This window comes from Echiichthys vipera (genome assembly GCF_963691815.1).
Source record: "Echiichthys vipera genome assembly, chromosome: 8".
In the NCBI taxonomy this organism is placed as follows: domain Eukaryota; kingdom Metazoa; phylum Chordata; class Actinopteri; order Perciformes; family Trachinidae; genus Echiichthys; species Echiichthys vipera.
In genome coordinates this window covers 1,916,307-1,944,296 of record NC_139833.1, presented here as the reverse complement: position 1 = coordinate 1,944,296, position 27,990 = coordinate 1,916,307, and the positions used below count along the sequence as shown (strand labels likewise).

The following is a 27,990-nucleotide window of genomic DNA, read 5'->3' as shown; positions in this document are numbered from 1 at the left end:
CAACTCTTCATAATTGATTAATCATCTTCTTGATTTATTGTTTGGTCAAAAACAAACATCTCAAGACGGAAATTGGAGCCAAAGACTCTAAAAATTCAAAGATATTCTGTTAACAGAAATATTTAGACAACTTCAAGCTGCAGATTCTCACATTTGAGAAGCAGGAAACATGAAATGTCATAACTTCTGCTTTAAAAGACGACTGGATTATTAAAAACCTGCAGATTCATTTTGTAATGAAGGAATCGTTGTAGCTCCAGTTCACATCAGTGTGTCGTTCCGCCTAAAGCTGTTTTCACAGGGCTGCGCGGTAACTTATGACTAAGGCGGCAGGGTATGAAGCGGCTGCCGCCCACGTGAACACCACAGATTTTGCTTTGCCGCCCAGAGTTCAACACTGAAAGCGGTCACGCTTTGCTTCTTTGGGGAAATCTCTTGAACGTAGACGGTTGATGGGGCGGCGGCTGCGGTGTGAAAACAGTTTGATTTCTTTCATCAGAATAAAAACACCTTTGTTTTATATTTCCCACATCAAGTTATTCAATGCGCCAAGTTTCAAACGTTTATGATCTTGATATTGTCACAGTTTTGTTCTAATGATACGGTGAAATTTATTTTTCTATGTAGAAATTTAGCCGAGCCGAGAATCTGCAGCCGAAGTAGAGCATGTTAACGTATTGCATGCTGAGGTTTCGGCGCAGAGCTTCTGTTTTATGTTTTGTTGGTAGTATTATAATCATATATAATGTTTTCTAGTCAATTTTCCAATTGTAAACAGCACATGATATAAAGTGTAAGTAGGACTTTGTTGCTGTGACATTTCTGCACAAACCCATCATTGTCTCTTTCTCTCTGTCTTCTCTTCTCTGCTGAAGTTGAACTCCGGCTCAGGTATTTCTCACCCTGCTGAGACGCAGAGATAGAGGACGAGAGTTACAAAAAAAGAGAAAGAAAAGAGTGAGAGGACCCCTGTCGGTGCCTGAGAACCTGTGGGATCCTGGAGAGACAGAGAGGAGACAGAGAGAGGACAGAGAGAGGACAGGGGGAACCCTCGGGGGATAATGCTGTGAGGAGAGCTGCTCAGGGAAAGCTAAATCAGGTGGTTTTTGTGTGTCCTCGTCTGTATCTTGAAAGCGTCCGGTGCAGGATCTTCTGGTCTGAGGGGACTCTGCAGCACCATGGGAGCCTCCAGTGATAAGGTAAGAGGACACGCTCTGGGTTCGGCCGGTGGTCCTGCAGGTTTGGGGTCTGTTTTGGCCCCCTGATGGGACCACAGGTGAAATATAAACTGATTTGAATCAACTGGGATTAAATTAATCTGGTTTTTGTGTAATGGATGGAAATAAAACTACAAAAATCAGCTGTGGACTGTGGACTACTTACAGAGCGGATGATATGTGGGTTAGACATCAGCGTGGCACCTTACAGATTAAAGAAACGTCAGGTTTAGTGTACAGTTTTAAAATGGGACACAGACGAACTGGACTTTAAACTGTGAAGAACGAGACATTCAGTGTCTTTGTTTCAGAGTTGATTGTGCTGAGAGAGCGTTTTCCATTGTGGTTAATGGCTGCCTGACACGTCATACCAGATCTCTCACAGGAAATTTGTATTCATTTGACTTGAATGAAGGATTTATTTCCCGTGATGTGCAAACCACAGTCAGAGCGCGTGGACTCTCTGTTCAATAACGCCCTCAAATATCAAAAGATGCGGCGTTTCATAAAAGCCACGATGCATCACACAAAACTGAGCCGTCAGGGTTTTTACAAAGTCTTGAAAAAGCTCAATTTTACCTGTAATGTTTTTGAGGTTAAGAGTATGCTTGAATTTGAATATACAAAAGCTTCATTTACAGCATAATCTGGTGTTTCATTCACACACACACACACACACACACACACACACATACACACACACACACACACACACACACACACACACACACAGAAAAACGTTTAAGCATTTTAAATGAAGCATCCATATTTGTTTGTTGTCTCTCACCGGACGCAGAACAAAACAAAACCCTTAATTAGAAAGTAAGGCCAGGCGAGTTTATTTGTGTAGCACAATTCAACACCAAGGCAATTCAAAGTGCTTCACATAAAACATTAAAAGCACTGGGAGAAATAACATAAAACATATAAATATGAAACACATAAAAGGTCGTTTAAAACATATAAAAGATGGTTAAAGATACAGAAGTTACGGTGAAGTTCACTGAAAAGCAGCGGGAAACAGAAAAGTCTTCAGTCTTGATTTAAAAGAACTGAACGTTGCAGCAGATTCTGCAGTTTGTTCCAGATTTGTGGAGCATAAACTCAACTGTCATGAGCACTAAACCCATTTTTATAAATGATTTAAAGGCTTTGACACCGTTTAAGAGTCAGAACAGGACCGTTAGTTACTCACAGCTTGATTAAGTCCTCCTGAAATAAGAAATCAGAAAAAGAATCCTGATCAAAACACAACCACAGTTAATGTGAACAGCTGATGAAGTAAATAAAGTGTCACGAGACGTTGATTACTGTTTGTATAATGTATCATTGAGCTGTGATGATAAAGACGCTGAGAGTCTGTAAATGTTTAGTTTAAGGAACCCTGAAAGAGCTTAAATTTTACCTGAAATATCTGTGAGAGCACGTTTAAATGTGAAAGGAGCGTCTCCCCTCAATGTCCCGGAGGTCCTGCAGGTCACGATTAGGTCTTCAGACTCACTGCAGCGTGCTCCTGTTACACGTGAGGTTTGGATTTATGTCCAAACGAACCAAACAAACAACAAACAAACTAAATTCTCTGATCCCAGCTTCTAAAATGTGAATATTTTCTGGTTTCTTTCCTCCTCTGTGACAATAAACTCAGTGTATTTTTAATTCTGGACAAAACAAGACATTTGAGGACGTCATCTGAGGAAACACTAAATGTTTTTTTACCGTTTTATAAACCAAACAACTAATCCGTTAAACGATAAAGGCAAAAATTGGCATTCATAGAAGAATTGAACAACATTAAAGTGTAGATCCAGCAGAGGCAGAACAGCTAAACTTATTTTAGGGATCTTACGAGTTATACTTTATAAAAATCCTGCAAAGATGTGCATGTTGAATTACAGGATAATGAAAACTGTTCTTAATCTCAGGGTCAAAACTGCACAAATAAACATTTTTGTATTTTTCACACCGTTTAGTTTTCTCTCTGGCGTAACAAAATCATACATCAGCCTCTTGTCCCTGTCGGGGTCGCGGGGGGCTGGAGCCGATCCCAGCTGACATCGGGCGTGAGGCGGGGTCCACCCTGGACAGGACGCCAGTCTATCACAGGACACATAGAGACGAACAGAGACAGACAACCATTCACACCTACGGGTGATTTAGAGTCATCAATGAACCGAACACCTGCACGTCTTTGGACTGTGGGAGGAAACCGGAGAACCCGGAGAAAACCCACGCAGACACGGGGACAACATGCAAACTCCACACAGAAGGGCCCCAGCCGGGATTCAAACCAGGAACCCTCTCGCTGTATGACTGTATACGACAGAAATGAGCAGTCAGATTAAATGATTGCACTTAAGAGGTGGATGAAGTTATTGCACAAAGAAAGAAGAAGATAAGTGTCCAAGTGTGTAAGAGTAGATTATTAATTGCACAGTGAGTCGAGAGCCAAGACAGGAAGTCCTGAATGGTTTCAGCTTTCAGAATCTCCCACGTGGAGATTGTGGTGATGTTAAATTCCTTAGGACTAAAAGTCTTTAGTTCAATTTCTTCAAACCTGTTCCCAAAGCCTCTGAGACCAACTTCTCCTAAAGAGTGGGACGGACCCCTAAGATAAGACCAGAGGGCGGGGTGGACCTCATTGCTATGGATGACATCATGGTCATCCCTTCTATGCCCACAGTGATCGGCTGAGAGGGAATGAGTCCCTAAGAGTGAATTTATGACAGAAACACTTTAGTGTGGAGGAGAATGAACTGCAGCACTCTGTGGGGTCTGCATAGGACATTTATCGTGTTCTGTACCAACTTTAATCTGCGGTGATATTGGGAGGTTTTTATTGGTTGGTGATGTGATGGCGTCCCTGACCAACTCTACCATCATCTCTCAAGCTGTCATTTCCCAGCTTGGGATCAATAAAGTATATCTTTCTATCTACCTATCTATCTAATGCCATCTTCATTACCTTTTTAAAAGCTCACTATCGTTTAATTTGTCCAAAATGTTGCCTGCAGCAGCCGTGGTAGGTCTTTCCTGATGTACTCTGAGTGACGTTTTTATAGATTTAGGAGCGACTTTAAGCTCTGAAATGCTTTGTGAATTACACGTATCTTAAAAAGTTAGGAGTCGTAAAATATTTAAATCAACAAGTTAGGACCTACTCTTAGCCTTAAGATGTTTTGTGAACACGGCTCCAGTTTTTCCTCTGTTAAGTGTTCAGGTTTTTCCTTTAAGTGTTCAGGTTTTTTCCCGGTTGGACTTGATACTGAACTGTTTGTTTTCTTGTTTTTCCTCCCCGGCAGGCGTCTCTCCTCTCAGGGCTGCTCGTGTTCATGCTGTGTGTCGTCTCGTGTCTCTGCCAGGATGAATATTCTGGATACCACTCAGGTCAGAGCTGCCACACGCTGCTGCTGTGATCGAACAATTAAGTATAACAGCTAATAAAGTGACCGCTTGTTCCAACTTCACAGAACTACAGAAGGAAAACAAAGTAGAATAGACTAGATCACCCACGGGTTTCAGTCTCCCTTGCATAGACCGCTAACCTGACTCATGATTGTTAGGTTCTTTCAAAACATACCTTGCAGGTGATTGGATGAACAGTCTGTCAATCAAACTCTCACTGAAGTCGATCAGGAGAGAAAACAGAAAAGCTCTTTAGGAGCCGCCTGACCCACCCCCCCCCCCCCCCCCTCAACTGCCGGTAGCTCCTCACAAGATGCTGATTGGCTGGATGATTCCAACACATTACTTGGAGCCGGACAAGATGGATTTTCATTTTGCCGTGAACATGATTTTTTGCGTGTTATTGTGAGAAATCAGGTGGTGTGTGAGGTGAAGGTTAAACCTGTAAAGTTTCATATGTGCATTTCTGTTTGGGGTCCCCTGCTGGAGCTGCTGCGCCAAGAGTTTCGTGTCTGCATTTCTGGCACGATGTGATGCTTGTTAATTATGAATTTACCTGGCCTCAAAACTAGCCTAGCCCAACCTGATCTCTGGGTTTCATTGTGTTTTACTCTCAGATCAGTCTGGGAACTTGCGACAGAGAAAATTTGGAGAAGTTTGAACCAATCAGCGTTTTTTTGAGGCGGATTTAAGTGATGAAACGAGAAGAGACTGTTGAGTGTAAACAACATAGATGCTGCCACGTTGACCTGACCCGTATGTTGGTTATCCAATCAGCAAGCAGTACTTTTGCCCATCCCCAACCGAGAGTTCCCAAATGGATCTGCTGACAACCCATCCATTTGGGCAAGGTCAGAATTTAGGTACTAAATGTCGGAAACAGTCAAGAGCTGCTGGGTTGCCCCCGGTGATACACCAAGATCTTGGGAAAGCCAATCACAACCTTTTGTCTCATGTGGGGTGGGTTTAAGGCTAGCTGATGTACAACATGTGCTGATCAGATATACTGTGTTGTGTTGGAGGGGACATCTTAACTTAATAAATGATTTAGGGCTCATCCGGGATTTGAACCCGGGACCTCTCGCACCCGAAGCGAGAATCATACCCCTAGACCAACGAGCCACATATATGTTTTTGCCCCATAGTCTGAGTTGTGACCTTTTGTGTCTGACCTGTGTCTGCCCAGGTGAGGAACACACCTACGAAGGCTCCCTGGACCACTTTGCCTCTCCGCAGCCAGGTGAGCACAAACACCAAGTCAAGATTGTTTGCCAGTTACAGGTGTTAATGACTTAGGAAGTCCTAACCTCTGCTTTTGTTTATGTATTTCAGAGTATCCACCTGAGCCGACTCACAGCTACGACGAGGACCAGAGGCCTGAGGAGGGCGACTATGACCCCTACGACCCCTACGGCCCCGAACCCACCCAGGTCACCATGATCACCGAGGACGCCTTCCCCTACGCCACCACCGCCGAGTCCCACTACGCCAAGGAGGACACAGAGACCATGCAGGTCTTTACGGATGTTTTTTTTGTCGCGTGACATCATTGTGGTTGTTTATATCACAATAATAACATCTGATTGAATGTGATGAAGAGGTACAATGATCAATATACTGTTTAAACCGTATGTGCTGTATCCATATAAATATGGACCTGGAAAAGCTTGAAAATGCACCTTGAAGTGCTTGAAAAGTGCTTGAAATGGACTTTGCTGAAGCTGTAGGAAGCCCCTTTGTAACGTTGTTGTGTTTCAGGTCGAGTATCCTCCGGCAGGACCAGACATCGACTCCTCGGAGGAGGAGTCTGCGCTCGGGGAGGAGGGGCCGACGGAGTGCGACTGTGAACCCGGACAGCCGGGATTCGCTGGATTCGCGGGACCGAAGGTAACCGACTCATTTCATCCCAGGGTCTTTTTCAGCACTTACACTCATCAAATAATCCATCCAGACTGTTTTTTTTTTCGTGTAACAACTATTAACGGAGAAATCCAGCAGAGAGGCTAACAGCCGTACATGGCTAACAGTGATTAGCTTGGGGCAGCACGGTGAAGGCATTCAAAGGTCTTTTTTAACCACTAATGCTGCTGAAAATAACAGCAAACCTCTGCAGCAGCATGAGAAGAGTCCCTACACACACAACAAATGTGTTGTATGAACTACAATGATAATGAAGGCTGTTCTATTCTACTTTAAATTAGAATTAAAAGTGTGCTTGTAATAACTATTGTATACTTAACTGACTCTTCTAACACACTGATGTTATAATGCACACTGGGAAACAATCAATAAGTGCATATGTTTGTTTTATATATAACTGGTTCTTCCTGACAGGGATCCAGAGGTCTGCAGGGTAAAGACGGAGAGCCGGGAACTCAAGGCAGAGAGGTGAGAGACATGTTTATGTAACGATGAGAAACCTGAATAACATCAGATCAACAGACGACACAGGGAGATTTATTTGTGGTTTGTTTTTATCTTCAGGGTTATAAAGGAACAAAAGGGGTTCGGGGGAGAGGAGGAGACACCGGACCAGTGGTGAGTGAATCAAGTTACAGCAACACTACAGCACAATTTTTTTTCTATTTATTTATTTTATATAAATGGTAAAAAACACTTTCTCCTCAAACTGTGACAACATGGTTTAAATAAAAACAAACTGAAAGTGAAAGTAAAACTGATTCAACACATCGAAGGAAAGTGGAAATGAAACTAAAGCTGCAGAGACGTTAAAGCCGAATAACAGAGTAAAAGTAAAAGCAGCAGATAAAGAAATTACTCTTTTTAAACTCCGTGACATGTAACATAAATAATTAAAACATACTTATCAAGTACCGTATTCTCCCCACCATAAGGCGCACCTTCAATGAAAGTCTTATTTTGAAACTTTTCTCATATATAAGGCGCACCGCACTATAAGGTGCATAGAGCAGACGCTACAGTGGAGGCTGGGGTTACGTTAAGGACCGCCTCTAAGTTCATTGATGCTAAGTTGGCGTGCTAGCGCTGTTGCCTTCAGTGGAACAGTGATCGTACGGACTCTTCTACTTGCTGCTCTCTGTTCAACAACCCACTGTTGGAGTTTGTCCTCCAGCTGCAGCCGTCTCGCTCTGTTCCCTCTAAACTCTGTTTAGTCTTCTTTACTTGGCGCAGGTCTTGTTGCTTCCTCCACTTCGGCACCATTGATTGGTTCATGTTCAACTCTCTGGCTGCTGCTCTATTCCCGTGTTCTACTGCGTGACTAATGGCCTTGAGTGTAAACTCTGCGTCGTAAGCGTGTCTCTTAACAGGAGCCATTTTGGGCTCTTCACACAAACACACACATGGAAATGAAACGGCACGCTTCACGCAGTCGTATATCTCAACATGCACCGCGCGTTACTTCTTCTACCGGGGAAAATAGAGTCGGCGGCTGCTCACCGTAGTTGGAGACCTGTTGTGGCTCAATATTGGTCCTCATATAAGGAGCACCGGATTATAAGGCGCACTGTCGGCTTTTGAGACATTTGAAGGTTTTTAGGTGCAACTTATAGTGCGGAGCATAGGGTCAAAAAACTTGTGACCACTTGTGAAATTTAAAAAAGGGAAAAAATTTTGTTAGTCGTGAATATTCTCCAGATACAGTTTTTGTTTTTATACAGATTTTTACTTAATGTTTGGAACAATTTGAAGATGTGTTTGTGATATATTGGAAATATATTGATAAGTATAGAATTCTTGACTTAACTGTTTAAAAAAACCTCTAATCTTTTGTGTGTTATTTGCTGCGTCTCTGAGTGACAAAGTGTTTTTATAAAATAACAGAATAATGGATATTTCCTGTGACCTTTGACCTGTGACCTTTGTCCTGTGACCTTTAACCTGTGACCCCTCCTCTCTCAGGGCGACGCCGGACCTGAAGGAGATGACGGAGCTTCCGGTTTCTCTGGAGCCATGGTGAGTTTAAAACCCGTCCAACAGTTGGGTTCAAACGTATTTTTCTTTATTTTATTTCTTTTATTATTATTATTCAAATATTTTTTATTGATTTTCTCATCAAAGACTCACAATTAAACTCAATAAATGAAATATATAAATAACAATAATGCAGTAAATGTTAATAGTAATAATAATAATAGAAAATAAATAGAAAATCAGGAAAATAAAACACGTGTTAGTCTTCCCGGACAAGAGGGAAGACAAAGAATAAATAAATAAATTATATAAATAACAATAATGCAGTAAATATGCATGTGAAAAACACACGTGATACTCAGTATCCACAGAGTATATACACATATAACTGCATAAACAGAGTAATATATAGAAACATATAATATATAATATATAAGATTCAGCTTTATCATCATTTAACAGCAGTGAGTTCAGGGTCACAGACTGTACATAAAGATGGAAGACGCGGCTTAAACACTGAACAAACAGCAGCGTGAGAAAAACGACGACAGTTGTGACGACTTATTAACGTTCAAATGTTGGTTTATGGACGGGAGTATTTTAAAGTTTGAATGTTTCGTGGTGAAAACGCTGTGAACACAAAGTCACGTCACACGGTCGCAGCACATGCACGTTTGTTGACACGGCAACAAGTGACTGAATATCCTGTCAGTCACTTCCAGCCGGTAGCTGTGGTTGGTTTTTATAACTTTCTTATTCTAAACACATAAGATGAGTTAACAGATACGTTTTAACCACAGATTGTCCTGAAAATGTATTTAACAAAAGAGAAGAAACCCTGAAATACAAGATGATGAATAATTAATAATAAACACGTTCTAAGAGAATGAGTTTCAAACTTACAAGTGTTTTTTTGTCATCAACAGGGAGAACCTGGACTTATAGGAGACCCGGGCGATCTCGGAGAGCTGGGTCTGAAGGTGAACACACACACACACACACACACACACACACACACACACACACACACACACACACACACACAACACACACACAGATAACAGAACTGTGTCAACAGTCAGACAGTTTTTGGTCAAATTCTATTAAACTTGCTGTTTAACCTACGAATAAAAATGATGATGTAATGTTTAAAGTTAATTTAATGGTGTTAAACTAAAGTCTAGCTTCTTATCCATGTAACCACGTATCGTTTTAACAGACTCATTTAGCTTCGTGTTTAAAAGAGTGGTCAAAAGGATGCTAACACCGGTGAATTAGCCGTGTGCTCCTCTCTCTGGGCCTTAGTCGGACACCCCGACCTCCTCGCCGTAGACACCGGGAGCTGCTGCTCGTCCACTTTAATGCTGTCAAACAATTCAGTCATTCAGGCTGAGGTTTAACACGAGCTTTGGATGTAAGATGAAGAAAATCATCCGTGAAAAGAGTAAAAAACAAAAAAGTCCTTTGACAAAAGCTCCATTATTTTCATTCATTATGAAGCTGAATTCATTCTTATTTGTTGTATTTTATTATTTTAATATAATCTCCTTTTCCAAGACTTCAGGGAGACTCCGTCACAGAAGTGGAGTCTTCTGAAGGTAAAAATGCATCACCATGTTTTATTAAAAGTGACTTCTCTTCCTGTCGACAGGGCGATGCTGGTATGGAGGGACCCCGCGGAGGAGTCGGAGGTCCTGGTGAGACTGTAAGGAAACAACTCTTCTACCCCTCTGTGGTGGAAACATTTTATCAGAGCTGAACTTTGTTTGTAAACTGCAAAAGAGACAAATAAAAGTGTAATTTCTAACAGTTTTCTTTAAGTGAAAGTGCAAAATATAAACTCAAAATATTTCACTTCAGAAACTCAGGAAGGAAAACTGGAATAAGAACATCTGTGTGTGTGTGTGTGTGTGTGTGTGTGTGTGTGTGTGTGTGTGTGTGTGTGTGTGTGTGTGTGTGTGTGTGTGTGTGTGTGTGTGTGTGTGTGTGTGTGTGTGTGTGTGTGTGTGTGTGTGTGTGTGTGTGTGTGTGTTGGTGAAACACTGCACTGTCTTGTGATTTACATACATTAGTGTTTTAAGCTGATTACAGCTGTTTGGATTGGGACAATAAAATCTGTCTTATCTTACATTTTAACGTCAGCTCTACACACGTATTTTTCATTATGGTTTGTTTGTTTTATTTCAGGGCTCTCGCGGTGACGCAGGGACTCCAGGATCGAAGGGAGGACGAGGTATCAAGGTAAAAACAACACACACTCATATTGACACTTATAACGTATAAGTAACTATAACTATAAACGTATGTACAGAAGTAATTAACATGTGTGATCAGTCAGGACATGATTGTTCTGGTGTGAAAGACTTTTTGTTTTCTCAACATTTAAAAGTCGATATTCAAACAAATATTTTAAATTTACAGCTTTTTCAAACACTGAAAAATGTATTCATTACTGACACCTGAGGAGGAGAGAGGAGGAGTGGAGGAGGAGGGGAGAGAGGGGGAGAGAGGAGAGGAGGAGGAGGAGGAGGGGAAGATAGGAGAGGTGGAGGAGGAGGAGAGGAGGAGGGGGAGAGAGGAGGAGGAGAGGAGAAGGAGGAGAGGAGAAGAGAGGAGGAGGGAGGAAGAGGAGGAGGAGGAGAGAGGAGGAGAAGGAGGAGGAGGAGGAAAGGAGAGCGGAGGAGGAGGAGGAGGAGGAGAGGAGTATGTGTGTGTATTTCAGGCCGGTGTGTGTGTGTGTAGTTCAGGCCTGTGTGTGTATGTGTGTGTGTGTGTGTGTGTGTGTGTGTGTGTGTGTGTGTGTGTGTGTGTGTGTGTGTGTGTGTGTGTGTGTGTGTGTGTGTAACCTGAATAATAACAGAGTGAAAAAAGTGAATTTCCGTTGCGGGAGAAATAAAAGTTCTTCTTCTTTTCTGTGGTTTCTGTTCAGGGGTCGGGCGGTGACGCAGGCAAACAGGGTCCCGAGGGACGAGACGGGCTGAAGGTTCGGAATCACAACTTAGACGAGGATCTGAAGAACTCACACATGCAAACACTGTTTCTGCAGGAATATTGGTTTTTACCTCTCCACTGGATGTTTCCTGCTCTGAATAGTGACTGTGTTGTGTGTTGTTGTTGCACTTCCGTCCGCTCGCCACCAGAGGTCGTTAGAGGTCCTAACTGTCCCGTCTCCTCTCTCAGGGTCAGATCGGAGCTCCCGGGTTCCCAGGGGACGTCGGCGACAGAGGATACACTGTAAGTTCATCTGTGTTCTGGTCTTTTTCCATTTAAAGCAAAAAGACCTGAAACAAAGTGGATTATTATCGTGGCTGGAGGATTAAACGCTGCAGATTAGCAAATTTATCACTTATTTAGTTTGTACTTATTTTTTTTAACATGCTGTTAAACTGCACGCTGCGTATTGTTGTATGTTGTATAAACCTGCGTTTAACCACAATGTCTGTTGCACTCTGTCACGTTTAGTTGTTGTTTGATTTATGTTTTTATGCTTATTGTTACTCTGATCCTTTCCCATCTTTGTGTTGAAACTGTTGCACAATCATTTCCCTCGGGATAAAAAAAGCTTCTTGAATCTTGAATCTTAAAATATCATTGAGACAAGCGTAGGTAGAATTTATGGCAGAGAATTTACGGCATGAATTGAACAGGTAAACTGAGGGCGCCCTCCCACTGTTCCTCCGCCCCGTGCCCCGTGCTTTAGGGTCCTTGTCCCCCCCTCCAGGCCCGTTTGTACTCACACTACCTGGGCCTCGGAGAATGCTTCTTGCTGCCTATACGTCATCACGCCGTAACACGTCACACGCATTGATGACGTCATGGCGATGCGTGGCTTTGTTTCCAGATCTTTCCGTAGACCTCAGAGTTTTTGTGCGTCTTGTCGACTGTTTTTGAATCTTTTCATCGACCAAATCTGCAGTAAACACTCCACCTCCGCATCACACCAACGTGAACCTTTCACCGCCATTGTTTGAAATGTCCGCGCATGGTCCCTCCTTCTATTTTCTATGTCCCAACAGGCGCACAGGAAATGACCTCAGAACCGCCGTAGGCCTCGTGCTCGTACATGTGCGCACGCTCGTGCTCGTACACGTGCAAACGGGCTGTGGATGGCCAGCTGGCCGCAGCTAGACGTGGAGCGGTTGCACTCACACTGGTCAAACGCACTAGGCTTGACCCGAAAAACCTGTTTTGGCCCGGTGCGGAAGGACAGTGTGAGTGCGCACTAAGTAATTTAAATAAAGCTGCCCCCTTTTTACATAATATAATACATAATACATTTACATAAAGAACTTCTCCTTTTCTGAGTTTCCATGGGGACAGACGTTGAAGTGAGTCTTCATGAGCACGCGACTGTTGTTTCTGTTGCGGTTTTGTTCTGTGTAAAAAACGATTACATCACTCAAACCGAGGACTCTTAAATTAGGAACTCGTTCAGCCAATGACTTAAATAACTAGTCATTTAATCCCTTTTTTAACGGGCTGCTTCTCTGTTTTTTTCCTCCTTTACATCATCTTTGAATCCACTTATTTATTATGTATTTGTGATGTAAAGTATTTGCTGTTTGTCGTCCTCAGGGTTATCCAGGACAGACGGGATCCTTCGGACCCAGCGGACCAAAGGTACAAACACCCGGTTCTATCCTTACCTGTCACCGACATTATCAGTGACAGGTAAGCGTCTGTGTACATACCTCCCTGTGTGGGTGTATGAAAGATCTTAGTTCAGTTTTACTTTCCCAGTGACAACCTTTAGTTCTGTAACATCTGAACTCCAGGGAAGAAAAACTGAAAGTTCATTGAAGTGCGTCCAACGTGTCTCAAACAGCCAAGTTCCTATTAAATGTGCTGTGAACATTCAGAGTCCCCAGAGGATAAATCTCAGGTCGCGTCTCAGGGGCAGCAGCTCCAGCAGGGGACCCCAAACTTCCCTTTCCCGGGCCACATTAACCAGCTCTAACTGGGGGATCCTGAGGCGTTCCCAGGCCAGTGTGGAGATCTAATCTCTCCACCTGGTCCTGGGTCTTCCCCGAGGCCTCCTCCCAGCTGGACGTGCCTGGAACACCTCCCTAGGGAGGCGCCCAGGGTTCATCCAGACCAGATGATCCTGAACCACCTCAACTGGCTCCTTTCAACGCAAAGGAGCAGCGGCTCTACTCCGAGTTCCTCACGGATGCTGAACTTCTCCCCCTCTCTCTAAGGGAGACTCCAGCCCCCCTCCTGAGGAAACACATTTCAGACGCTTGGACCTGGACCTGGTTCTTTGGGTCCTGACCTGGACCTGGTTCTTTGGGTCCTGACCTGGACCTGGTTCTTTGGGTCCTGACCCAGCTTTCATGACCACAGGTGAGGGTAGGAACCAGGACTGAGCGGTAGATCCAGAGCTTTGCCTTCCTCAGCTCTCTTTTGGTCACAACGGTGCGGTAGAGCGACTGCAGCTCCGCCCCCGCTGCTCCGATTCTCCGGCCAAACTCAGGCTCCATCGTCCCCTCACTCGTGAACAAGATCCTGAGGTCCTTGAACTCCTTCACTTGGGGTCAGGACTCATTCCCTACCTGGAGTAGCAATCCACCGGTTTCCTGCTGAGAGCCACGGCCTCAGATTTAGAGGTGCCGATCCTCATCCCGGCCGTTTCACACTCGGCTGTGAATCGATCCAGTGAGTGCTGAAGGTCACTGACCGACGACGCCATCAGGACCACGTCGTCTTCAAAAAGCAGAGACCAGATCCTCAGCCCACTGAACTGCAACCCCTCCCCACCACGACTACGCCTCGACATCCTGTCCATGAAAACCACAAACAGGATTGGTGACAAAGCGCACCCCTGGCGAGTCCGACCCCCACCGGGAACGACTCCGACTTACTGCCGAGGATCCGGACACAGCTCTCGCGTTGGGCGTACAGAGATTGAGACTGATCGTACAGAGATCACTTCACTATCAAAAGCAATTCGTTACGCTCCTTTTTTAAGTTAAAAGGTGATGTTCAGCCTCCAGAGCAGCTCCTTTTAGGACTGAAACGTCTCTCTCTGCTTTTTAACTCGTGTTTCTTTCATGTTCCCTCATAAGAGCAGAAAAAAGTGTTTATGGTTTACAGAAAATAAAACAAGCTCTCTAAATAAACGACTGTTGTTTAGTCCCTAAAATGTCAGAAAACTCAAAATGACAGGACTCAATTTACTGGAGACGTATTCAAATTGTTGCTTTTATAAAAAAAAAACAATCGGAAAAGCATAAATACATTAAATTTACTGGAAAATAATAGTTTCTTGTTGTGTCAGATGATGAAGTAACTCTTAAAATCATCTTAACTCCTGATTTTCTGTGTCATTGGACTCTGAATGTGATTTTCTTTCTGGTTTATTAGTGTCAGATTGAAAGATAGTGAAAAGTAAGAGGAAGAATGTAGAATTTCTGTTCTGTCATTTCTGGATCTTATGAATTTTTTAAAATGAGTTTTCCAGACGCCCCCAAAATTTTCACTTCACATTTAAAAAATACCCAAATTGCTGTAAAGATCTTTAGAGTTTTGCTTTTCCCTTCAGCAGAAACTGAAAGTTTAGTGATAATCATCATAAAGTTCATGAGGACAGCACCAGTGACACACTAATGGATGAATCCAGCGTTTGATTTGGTTTCTTAAATTCCCCCCAAAGTTTTCTCTGTTGCTTTGAGCTTTGTGGGAAACAAGAAAACTAAATATCTATTATTATCTGAGTCTTTCAGCTCGTTGCAGCTTATTGCATCATGAACACCAGAGTGAAACCAAAACAGTGCGCTGAAGATTACTCACAGATAAATAATTCAAAAGTAAACAAAATGACACTGTAAGCAAAAGTAAAAGTAAACGCAACAGTTGTTGACTTGTTTTGTTTTCTCTTAACTGTCGTGATAACCAGGTCACGCTGTGGTCACCTGTTTAACTGGAACAGATCTATAATAAAACCTTCTGTTGTTGTTGTTTGTTCATATTAGTGAGATCATTTGGTGCAAACACTGAAGCTTCCCAGGGGAAAGTTATCGGCTGACATCACCACCTGATCCCAAAATACTACTCTGACTTTGCCTGATATCAGACAGACACAAAACGAACAAAGATGACCACAAAGAGACAAAAAAGTACAAAAGAGACACACAAAATGATTAAAAATAGTTGTAAAATGACCACAGAGAGAATAAAATGACTAAAAACAGATGCAAAACCAGCACAAAAAGATGCAAAATGACTAAAAACAGATGCAAAACCACCACAAAAAGATGCAAAATGACTAAAAATAGATGCAAAACCAGCACAAAAAGATGCAAAATGACTAAAAACAGATGCAAAACCACCACAAAAAGATGCAAAATGACTAAAAATAGATGTAAAACCACCACAAAAAGATGCAAAATGACTAAAAATAGATGCAGAACCACCACAAAAAGATGCAAAATGACTAAAAATAGATGCAGAACCACCACAAAAAGATGCAAAATGACTAAAAATAGATGCAGAACCACCACAAAAAGATGCAAAATGACTAAAAATAGATGCAGAACCACCACAAAAAGATGCAAAATGACTAAAAATAGATGCAGAACCACCACAAAAAGATGCAAAATGACTAAAAATAGATGCAAAACCACCACAAAAAGATGCAAAATGACTAAAAAATAGATGCAAAACATTCACATTGATTTACCTGCTTTTGCCTTTTTATGTCCATGTTTTGAAAATCTCTTTCATAATATTTTTAAATAACTTTATTTATAATATCAGATGCACACAGTGGTGATAATTATCATTTGATTTGTCAGCGCTTTAAAAGGAAACAATAAAAAAGTATGATGGAAAAAAATTATGTTATAAAGTCAAGAGATCTTTATTGTTCCCGGGGGGCAATTTTCAGAACGGTCAGCAGCAAAAACAACAGTAAAATGCACAATAATGACGATGACAAAGAGCTAATTAAAAGAGATGGAGTACACAATGACATGAGGAGGAGGAGGAGGAGGAGGAGAGAGGGGAGGAAAGGAGAGAGGGGAGGAGGAGGAGAGGAGAGGAGGAGGAAGAGAGGAAAGGAGGAGGAGGAGGGGAAAGGAGAGGAGGAGGAGAAGGAGAGAGGAGGAGGAGGAGAAGAGGAGGAGGAGAGGAGAGGAGGACAACAATCAACAATCATCAATCAACAAAGTGCAACAGTGCCTCAGTGGATAACAGAGTAACCATATTTATATATTTATATAACTCATAAATAAGTCATAGAGTTTGGTCTTTACCTACTCCGTAAAGTGTCCTGAGATCACTTCTGTTATTATTTTTGCACTATAAATCAAATTGAAATGAATTTCTGCTCAAACTCTATTTCTTTCCTTGGTCAGGGCACGGAGGGTTCCAGCGGCGTGCCAGGCAGCGACGGTGACCCCGGAGAAGACGTGAGTTGATCCTCTACAAACTGTCGGCCATCTTTTCTTCCCTTTCTGCTACAAACCTGTGTTCATCGCTGCTGTGTGTTCCTCAGGGCGCCACGGGAGTCACAGGAGTGATGGGAGAGCCGGGGCTGTTCGGAGCCAAGGTAACGACACCGCAAATTAGACGAAGACTTATCATTAATGTTTAGTTTGGTTTTGCCCTTTAAAAACAAAATCACCGGCTGCTACAGATGCTCTCTCTTTTCCACCAAGGTCTCATCCACAATGAAAGTTCATCTTTAATACTGAAAGTTTTTACGCTCAAAGCTCATATTAAGGTTTTTAAATGAAGCTTTGAATGTCTGTCGTCCTATTATATGATATACGTTAATGTCTTTATTATATTATAATTATTATTATTATTATTATTATGTGTTAGTAAGACTATACAAGTAATAATAATGACATCATAAGCATGTTTACCGTTAGATTAAGTATCTTTATATAGTAAAAACATGTGTTAAAAAGTGCATAATTCAGGATTTATTAACCTTAACAAGGCATTGTTCTCGCTTCAGATCTGGTGGCTGCAAAAGTCATAATCAACTGTTCATAAATGCGTAATAATGTGCTTATTAATGTCTTTAAAATTCAACAATAAACATGCATATGATGGATGTACACACAAGTACAACGAAACTTAGTTTGGAGCAAACCTGAGATGCATATTAAAAAGATAAAAGCACACAAAAATATATACAGGAAATATTAAAAATACAAGAAGTATAAAAAGTGCGCGTTGTGGAAAAAACATGTGTTGAATAAAACAAACCGCTGAAATTCTCTGTGTTTTAACGTCTGTCTCTGTTGCTGCAGGGCAGTAAAGGGGACGGAGGCGTGAAAGGACCTCGTGGCAGAGTGGGCGCCGTGGTGAGTCAACTCCGAGAGCAAAACACTGATTCAAACACAGCTCAGGAATCCTGCGTGACGTCTTTTAATCCCGTCCAGGCTGAAAACACGCTCAACACAGACATGAGCAATCGAAACCTGATGCTCCGACACAGATCAGACAATCGTGGAAGTAAAAATATAAAACAACACGGGGTTTTCATTCATTCATCTTCAACCGCTTATCCCGGGGTCAGGGTCGCGGGGGGCTGGAGCCGATCCCAGCTGACATCGAGCGTGAGGCGGGGTCCACCCTGGACAGGACGCCAGTCTATCACAGGACACATAGAGACGAACAGAGACAGACAACCATTCACACCTACGGGTGATTTAGAGTCATCAATGAACCGAACACCTGCACGTCTTTGGACTGTGGGAGGAAACCGGAGAACCCGGAGAAAACCCACGCAGACACGGGGACAACATGCAAACTCCACACAGAAGGGCCCCAGCCGGGATTCAAACCAGGAACCCTCTTGCTGTGAGGCGACAGTGCTAACCACCATAGCACCGTGTCACCCTTCCATGTCTGAATTTATTCGTCCAGCACAAAAAAAGGCGTTTACAGAGAAGAATAAATGTAATTAAACACAAGAGATCTTAATCCAAGCTGGAAGAAGTCGAGATCAAATTAAAACACCTACAGTAGTTTTTACTCACATGGGTTTAATATGATGTTATTTTTGAAAACAGAGACGACCAAACATGCGTTTATGGAAACAGTTTGGCACCTGTAAACGTAGCCTGAGCGGAAGTGGAAGCACTGTGCTGCTGCATGTGTCTTCGTTTAATTAAGTCCATTTTTTATAAGGATTCTGTCACTTTACAGCAGCGGTGTCAAACTCCAGCTCACAGTGGGCCAAATTTAAAAACTGGGACAACGTTTCGGGCCAAACTCAATATTTACTAAAGGAAAAAAAAGACAGCAATGTGCATGTGTTCCTTCTCTCCAGATGTGTAACGTTGAACCTTTCCAGTGCAGCTCCTTGTTCTTGTCGTGGTGTTTCTTCTGTTTGATTCTTTGGTTACAGCCACGGTGACAAACGGCTCTTTACCTTCACACACAGATCATCTGCTGAAAGCTCCCGTCCTCCATCTTTCTTTGGGTCGTTTTTGGGGGGGGGAGGGGTGGATTCAGTGTGTCTGCAGAGACTGGTAGCATGGATGCTCATGTTTGTGACGTGTATGTGCTTTATACTCGTGGGCCAGCTCTCACAGAACCTTGATATGATCTTAGGGCCAATTATAATTACACCGCGGGCCAGATTTGGTGCTCCTCAGCTTTTAAAATATAAATCTGAATCCCAAAACTGAAAACCGAATACCAACTACATAACGAATAGTTATATAGAAAGGCAGAAGATTCAGACCGTGTGAAAGCGTGAGACTGAGACTTCAGAGCGGAAACCTTTTTAACACCCTGATCGTTTTGAGTCAAACTGTTAAAACTGAAATGATTCATCATGTATGACTTTTCCCGGTCCTATAATGACGCACATTATAAACGTAACGTATTTGACACGTTTTCATCACATTAATTGAGTTTTATTCTGTTCAACAGGGAGCTGGAGGAGAGCAAGGAGACGCCGGAGTACCCGGGAAACTAGGACCAAAGGGTCTGCAGGGCCAGACTGTGGGTGCAACACAAACAACCTGCAGAACATTTGCTAACACATAGAACGGGACACTCATGTTTGATAAAGTATAAGAAAAATAATGAATGTGAAATGAACACAAGCTAAAGTTCATCCTGATGTCTTCCAGGGAGCCAAAGGTGAGACAGGAGCTGATGGGGAGACGGTGAGTGAAGTCAAAGTACCGTATTTACCACATTATAAGGCACATAGAACAGACGCTACAGTCGAGGCTGGGGTTACGTTCTGCATCCATTAGATGGAGCTGCGCTAAAGGGAACGTCAACAAAACAGTCAGGGGAGGTCGTCTTGTTGCTTCCTCCACTTCGGCACCATTGATTGGTTCATGTTAAACTCTCTGGCTGCTGCTCTATTCCCGTGTTCTGCTGCGTGACTAATGGCCTTGAGTTTAAACTCTGCGTCGTAAGCGTGTCTCTTAACAGGAGCCATTTTGGGCTCTTTACACAAACGCACACATGGAAATGAAACGGCACGCTTCACGCAGTCGTATATCTCAACATGCACCGCGCGTTACTTCTTCTACGGGGGAAAATAGAGTCTGCGGCTGCTCACCGTAGTTGGAGACCTGTTGTGGCTCAATATTGGTCCATATATAAGGAGCACCGGGTTATAAGGCGCACTGTCGGCTTTAGAGACATTTGAAGGTTCTTAGGTGCAACTTAGAGTGCGGAAAATACCACTCTGAACACGTTACTAAAGTAAAATGTAAAAGTATTAAAGGTATAAACGTCCCCTGGGACTGTTATATTACTGTCACTAGATCATTATTACTCATGCATTCATGTAAAAGCAGGTTTTCACTGTCGATGGCTGTTCGCTGGAGCTCGTTTTGAATTATTAACTAATTATTATTTTCATAATGGATTCAGTGCAGCATTAGGAAGCATCAAGATTCAGGTTTTCATACTTACCACCGTCGCTGGTAGTCTCAGGGCGCACTCACACTGTGCCGCCGTGCCCCAGCACGTTTCACGGCTAAAGTCTACAAGTAGAAAAAGTGTTGAACTGACGTCACAGAGGTCACAGGGGAAAGTAATCGAACCCCGAATGATGCGCCGAAGCCGAGGATGGCTGACAACAGTGCACCCACTGACACCGCCGGTAACTCAGGGGAAGCATCGGCACAGCTAAAGTCAATAACACATCCAACCTTTATTTATTTTTATTTAGTTATTGAACCAATCATGGACACATCTCTTTGACAGCTGTCTTACTCCATACTTGGGGCGCCGATCCATTTGGCGGCCCCCTCGCTCTGACACCTCTCCGTTAATTGCATGTACATAGGTCCTGTGTGTGTGTGTAACCTGAATACTATAACAACAGAGTGAAACATTTGTATTTCCCCTTGCGGGATTAATAAAAATACCTAAACCCCTAAATATACACGACACATTTGACCTTTGACCCCCACCCTCCAAAACGCCGCCCCTTGCCCAGCCGGAAAGTGTGATTTCTTCTAAGACAGAAAGCTGCTGGGATGGTTTGACAGAGGAGTAGTAAAGCTTTAACATGTCACGCTATCACCACATAAAAGGTCTATTTAATGTTTTTACAGAAACTAGACTCCTGACTGAACACGTCCAGACTGACGAGAGTTCCCCTTCTTCTTCTTTTGAACCTCCCTCGTCCGTCCTGTTTTAATCTGCCTGCACAAACCAGCTTGTTACTCGACCGCGAACTGTAACTGGAGGAATCAGCTGTTGTTGTTTTGATGAGAAACTGATCCCAGCTTCCTCCTTCCTCACCTGTTGTGTTTGGGTTTTCACCTGCAGGGCGCAGCAGGGAGGAAGGGCATTAAAGGTGGAAAAGCACAAAAGGTAATTTCACCCGTTTACAGTCCGATGATGATGAAACTGTCGTTCCACGCGTTGTGTTCTCTGGTTCACTTCCTGGTTCCACTCCCACTCTGTTGTTTACTAACTGTTTCTGCTTCTCACACCTTTCAGGGAAGCGCGGGCGACCGTGGAGACAAAGGACAGGTGGTTACTACTTTTACTTTTATTACCACGACGTCACAGAAACACACACACACACACGCACTTCCTGTCTAGACGAGGAGTTTCCGTAAACAGGCTCTGGTTTTTCCAAAATAATCTATAATGAAGAAAAGATCAGACAAATGCTACAAACAGGTTTTATACTTCTTTACTAACATCTTTGTAGTTTAGTACGGAGGGAGGAAAAGATACCAAAATAACATAAACATAGATTAATGACTCCGTAAATGAATTAATTTGCCATTAAATGTAAGAAAATCATATTAAAAATAGAGGCATAGGCATTAATTATTGTATAAAATTCATTGATATTTCTGTTTTGTTTCCTACTTTATTTATTTTTTCACCTGTTTATTTACTTTGCTTTTTAATTTTGGCTTTTAAAAAATAATTATGCATTTTTTAATCATTTTAACTATAATTATTTAGTTTTTTTAAGTTATGATTTTATTTATTTAAATAGCTTTTATATTTTGAAAAAGCTTTGGGAGAAAAGGATTCAATTAATTATAATAATAAAATAAAAATAACAAAAACACTGTACAAAAATACACGTCATGGCCTAATATGTGCTATTAAAGGAATGCCTCATAATCCTCCTAATTTAAGCCTGTTGTGTTTTTATTAAACATAAAACATTATGAGAAATAAATATAACTTTCTTTTAATCTCGTTTCATAAAACGTCAAACATATAAAATTAAAAACTTAAGTAACTCATCTTCTAATTCAAATTTGCTTGTAATGATTATATGTGAACAGTAACACAACACGATCATATCATCATGTATATATATATATATATACATATATATATCTATATATATATATATATATAGATATATATACGGTATATATGTATATATATATACCGTATATATATCTATATATATATATATATATATATATATATAAATATATATATACGGTAATTACAAGGAGCTGTGATATGAACAGGATCTAACAAACATAATATCTCTTAATCTTCTTTCCTTTCACTTCTCCTTTTCCGACAGCGCGGAACAAAAGGCGCAATCGGTCGTGGCGGCGTCCCCGGTCCCGTGGGGCCGCCTGGCATCCCGGGTACCAGAGGAGAGCGCGGTGCGATCGGTGACCTCGGTGTCAAAGGCCAAGCGGGACCCAAAGGAGCTCCAGGTCCCTCTGTGAGTAACAGTTAGTTTCATTTAAATTGGGTTTCTTTTTTTAGAAACTTGTAATCCCACTTTTTTTTTTGGTAGTGTGATCGTATTTTATTTGTGTCTTGTGTGTTTGCTGTAACCATTCTGCTGTTGTGCTGCCGTCTTGGCCCGGTCACACTTAAAAAAAGAGGATTTGATCTCAATGAGTGTTTTACCTGGTTAAATAAAGGATACTGATTGATTGATTAGTTAGTTCATGGGTCTCAAAGTGATCCAGTAAAGCTCCGCTGTGGCTGCAGGTTTTCAGTCCAACCAAGCAAGAACACACGTGACTCGACTTACTCCATCACCTGAACTGTCTTCACACAGTTGATTTGGTGGACCAGGTGTGTTTTTGATTGGTTGGAATGAAAACCTGCAGCCACAGCGACCCCTAACAAGATCAGTTTGACCCCCTTGAGTTAGTTGATTGGTTGAAAAGCGTAGATTATATGAAATGAGAACCATTAGCTTGCAAATCAAATTGGTAAAGTCGGTGTTTTGCAGCAGTGATGTCGAGCATTTTCTGCCCTGCAGGGTCCGGGTCTGACCGATGAGCAGGTCCTGCAGCTGTGCAGAGGCGTGGTCAGCGCCCAGATCTCCCAGTACGCCGCCTCCATCCAGGGGAAGTGCTCCCAAGGCTGCCCCATCAACAACCGCACACTCATCGGACCGCCTGGATCCCGGGGGTCGACGGGATCACCGGGCAAATCTGTGAGTCCCTCTCCCGCCTCTCAGCTATGATGGTGGAGAATCACTCCTCAAGTTATTTTTGTGTGATTTTCAATACTTCCCTTAAGTGGGACGGTTAAATATTTTCGTTTTATTAGAAGAGGATTCATTTTCACTGGTTTTAACTGGATTTGAAACCTCCAAGCATCTAAAATATGGTTGTTTCTTTGTGCAAAAAGATGCTGTTCACCACAGTTTATGGTACAAAAGGTCCTCAAAGCTCAGTAACGCTTCTTATCAGTGGTTCCCAACATTTCAGTCTCCGTCACATGAACTCACAAAGTTTGTTACAAATGTTTATTATTCATTATATAAAAGTGGATATTGTTTATTTTGTTTGTTTTTATTTTAGCGTAATTTAACCAAGCGAACTACTTTAACTCATGACCGAAAGAACCAGGTCGCGTCCTTATAAATGGCACGCTTCACGCAGTCGTATATCTCAATATGCACCGCGCGTTACTTCTTCTACGGGGGAAAATAGAGTCGGCGGCTGCTCACCGCAGTTGAGACCTGTTGTGGCTCAATATTGGTCCATATATAAGGAGCACCGGGTTATAAGGAGCACTGTCGGCTTTTGAGACATTTAAAGGTTTTTAGGTGCAACTTATAGTGCGGAGAATACGGTACATTAAAAAAACACTCTTTGTCCCACAGTTGTCTATAAAACTAAGATTCCTCTTCAGTGGCATCATCATCATCTTGCAGTACAACACAGAGAGAAGAGTCATATCATCGTGATATCATTGTTAACAGATCATACGTTACTGTGTGATTCCCGGCTCCACCTGAATTTATTGGATTAATTAATTTCTGCTTTAACCAATCAGGGCAAAGCTGGAAAAGCCGGAGCAAAAGGAGGCAGAGGTGCTCAAGGCGACAGAGGACTGGAGGGGCAGGAAGGAGCGCAGGGCGACAGAGGTAACGTCACATCTTTAAAACGCTTTTCATTTTCGTATATCCAGAAAGTAAATGCAACACCTGACTCTTGATGTCTCTTAATCTGGTTTCATGTTACTCCCTTTACCACTGTACCAATTTCAGGACATAACGTTATTGGGGGCTCGTCCACTATAACAAAAATACTTTTCCCTGTACCACATTAAAAACGTCTGGAGTTAAGTTACTTGGAAGTTTTCATTTTCATATATCCAGAAAGACTCACAAATCATGAGATAACATTTGTTTCTTGCAAATATAATTGAAGGTTTACATAAATTATTCCTTCATATTAGTTTATGTTCGTTATACTTACAGAATTATGTGTTTTGTTTGTAATTAAGGACGTTTTTTTGCTTGTTTTGTTGGCCTTGGTTCTACCTGTTACTCCCTTTACCACTAGACCAATTTCAGGACATAACGTAATTGGGGGCTCGTGCATTACAACAAGTAACAAGTTTCCCAGTACCACATTAAAAACTTCTGGAGTTTAAGTTACTTGGAGGTTTCATAAGTAACGTAATTGGGGGCTCGTCCATGAAAACAAGTAACAAGTTTCCCAGTACCACATTAAATATTTCTGAAAACTTGAACAATTCACGCCCTTGAAATTCTAAATCATGTCGTTCTTTTCAATTAACATGGTTTAATTTGTCTTTCTGACGTTCTCACTGTTGATTGCTCAGATTGATTACGGTTTAATTTTCATTGTAGACTCAAATACTGGCGTTATTTCCAGCCGTTGAACACAACGTTGTGTTATCTTTGATGTCTCGTAGTAGCTGCCCTCAACAGCACACCAGAGACAAGTGGTTGTGTTATTTCAGGGCTCAAATTATTATCAATTAAAGCTAAAAAATTAAATAATTCAAGAGTAAAAATGGAAAAAAATGTTCATCTTCAACCTCGACTCAACAGAAAAACCTTATTCTGAATGTGTAGTTGTTGGGTTTTGTGTCCTCCTGTTTTCCCAGAAGCTCTTTTGTGTTTTTCTCAACAGGTCAAAAGGGATCTAAAGGCCTCGCCGGTGATCCGGGTAAAGGTCTGGCGGGACCTGACGGACCACAAGGCGTCAGAGGTGCGACACTGTTCATCTACACGCAATCATTCATAACTTAACGTAATCATGACCCCGTAGAAGCAGCTGGAGACGAGATCTAACGTCACGTCATCGTTCCTTAGAAATCTGAACTGGGAGGTAGAAATATCAAATTTAGCACTTTTTTTTGTATTTTTAGGGCGCACTCACACTGTCCATCCGTCCCGTGCCCAAACAGGTTTCACAGCTAAAGCCTGGTTCCTTTGACCAGTGTGAGTGCAACCGTACCGCGTCTAGGAGCGGCACACTTGCCGTCCACGGCCCGTTTGGGAGAGGTGGGCTTTTGTAAAGCACGTTTGCACGTGTACGAGCACGAGCGTGCGCACGTGTACAAGCACGAGGCCTACGGCGGTTCTGAGGTCATTTCCTGTGCGCCTGTTGGGAAGTAGAAAAAAGAAGGAGGGACCATGCGCGGACATTTCAAACAATGGCGGTGAAAGGTTCACGTTGGTGTGATGCGGAGGTGGAGTGTTTACTGCAGATTTGGTCGATGAAAAGATTCAAAAACAGTCGACAAGACGCACAAAAACTTGCGATGACGTCAATGCGTGTGACGTGTTACGCCGTGATGACATATGGACAGCAAGAAGCGTTTGCGCGAGGCCCAGGTAGTGTGAGTACAAACGGGCCTGGGCCGCGGGGGGAGAGGGAGGGGGGGCAAGTACCCTAAAGCACGGGGCATGGGACGGAGGCACATTGGGAGTGCGCCCTTATTTTTTAGTTTAGTTTGTACCAAATCACTCTTTAGATTTTGCCCTTTTTAGAAAAGCACATGATAACATTTTGATAACCTCGTTTGTCATAAGCTTTATTTGCTTCCTAATTGTAAATTGTAGATTGTAAAGTTGTTTTTATGTTTCCATGTCAATAACGGACCAGACTTTGTAGTTCTAAAGGTTTAAACATTTCGTGATTTCCTCTCCGCAGGTTTGCCAGGTCACCCGGCAGAACCCAAGAACGGCATGGAGGGCGCCCGAGGCCCCCGTGGCTTCCCTGGTCCAGTCGGCCAGACCGGCATGCTCGGAGTCGCAGGCGTGCCAGGGTTTTGCGAGGTGCGGGACTGCAGCATTCATGCGCCGGTGACGCGCAAGGAGCAGGGTCTGGTGAAGGGGCCGGTCAGTTCAAAGATGTGATCCCGAACACGAGCGACGAGCACCGCTGTGAGATTATAGAAGGTGTGAGATTTACCTGGTGGCAACTTCAAGGTTCGTCTCATTGGAGTGTTAGATTTCAGATCGCTTTGCTGCAAATGATTCTATCTTTCATTGAAAATGTCAGAGGACCAAGTGTAGTACCCTGGGGTTCTCCGCCAGAGAGAAATGAGAACCAGAAAAGACTTTTTTCCATCTGAGCCGGACAAAGATTTGTTTTAAACTCCCTAAATATCCAAACACTGTTACGGCTTTAAGGACGAACAATGGCGTCTGATGTGTTTTTAATTTGATAAAAAAAAACTAAATCCTCTCCTGAATCCTTCCCTCGGTTTAGTTTTTTGTTTTTTTCTGGTTCAAAGTCGCTTTGAAAAATCAAACAAAAAGAAAAATGTAAATATTTTGTAAAGTATCTGAAATACATGAACTGTGCTCTGAGAATATGTTTCAGATAAACTGATGTTTTTTAACCTTGAGACTCTTCAGTTTTGTCAGTCTGTTTAAGTTTTGTGCTTTTAATTCTGACAAATATCAGAGAAATATCTTCATCCTTTAGATCGCATGCTGTGCTTTTAATTTAATGGCAAATTTAACGCGATTGTTGCAGCTTCCTTGACAAAAAACCCTTTGGCCGCTGAGAGTACGAGGTTGGGTCTTCAGGTTCGCGGATTTGTGACGCGCTAGGAGGCTACGATTACATACACGCTGAAATCCAAATATGCTTTATGAAAGAACAGCATACAGCGCGATAAAGATGGATGAATGGAATAAGGAAAACCAGCGGATTAAACAGACAAAAGAGTGATAAATGAATGAGTGGATAGCGGTCAACAAAAATTACGGCTACTACCCAACCCTGTCCCTCTCATCATCTGTGTCACAGGTAAGTGTGCACCTTTACAAACACACTTCCACACGTGCACACGCCCACTCCCACGTGAACCACCGCCTCTGCAACACACACTCTCAAGCACACCGTGCTCCTCATCTTCAACCTGTATGTCTCCTACAACGATTATTTATTAAATTATGAACCAGAATGTTAAGAATAAACTTTATTAAGAAAAAGATTCAGAGCAGCAACAAAACAGGAAGAATGGCACATAAGTTTTGGTCCTTACGGTTTCATTCATAAAATCATCTAAAATTGGACAAATTAAGGAAATGCAGAACATAAATACGGAGAATTTCACATTTTTTATTCACAAGGTCACATTCAATATTTAAATAGCATGAAGTTAAAGCTTGTTTTAAAACATGTGTCCCTTTAGTGGTTCAGTCAGCGTATCCTTTAATACTTTTATTGATTTTTATAATTATTAACGCCTAAAAAACACCTGATAAAGGTCACAGGACGCTTAACGCCCGATTTTAGTGATTATTAAAAGGTCA

General features: G+C 42.3%; 1 protein-coding gene across 2 annotated transcripts; it reads left to right on the top strand.

Moving 5' to 3' along the window:
• Positions 1-1,038: 1,038 nt before the first annotated feature.
• Positions 1,039-26,923, top strand: LOC310950823 (uncharacterized protein). 2 transcript variants are annotated; one of them, XM_083918824.1, is made up of 26 exons: positions 1,039-1,199; positions 4,517-4,601; positions 5,806-5,859; positions 5,952-6,133; positions 6,378-6,506; positions 6,954-7,007; positions 7,104-7,157; positions 8,502-8,555; positions 9,440-9,493; positions 10,165-10,218; positions 10,701-10,754; positions 11,443-11,496; positions 11,694-11,747; positions 13,089-13,133; positions 16,868-16,921; positions 17,008-17,061; positions 17,774-17,827; positions 19,407-19,478; positions 19,610-19,645; positions 21,276-21,320; positions 21,450-21,482; positions 22,516-22,662; positions 23,215-23,391; positions 24,240-24,330; positions 25,349-25,426; positions 26,375-26,923. In XM_083918824.1, the coding sequence occupies exons 1-26, from the start codon at positions 1,179-1,181 to the stop codon at positions 26,578-26,580; spliced, it is 1,995 nt and encodes a 664-aa protein (XP_083774950.1). In that variant the 5' UTR covers positions 1,039-1,178; the 3' UTR covers positions 26,581-26,923. The 2 variants fall into 2 exon arrangements, with proteins under 2 accessions (XP_083774950.1, XP_083774951.1); XM_083918825.1 differs by having other exon boundaries at positions 19,407-19,482; positions 19,614-19,645.
• The last annotated feature ends 1,067 nt before the right edge of the window (positions 26,924-27,990 follow it).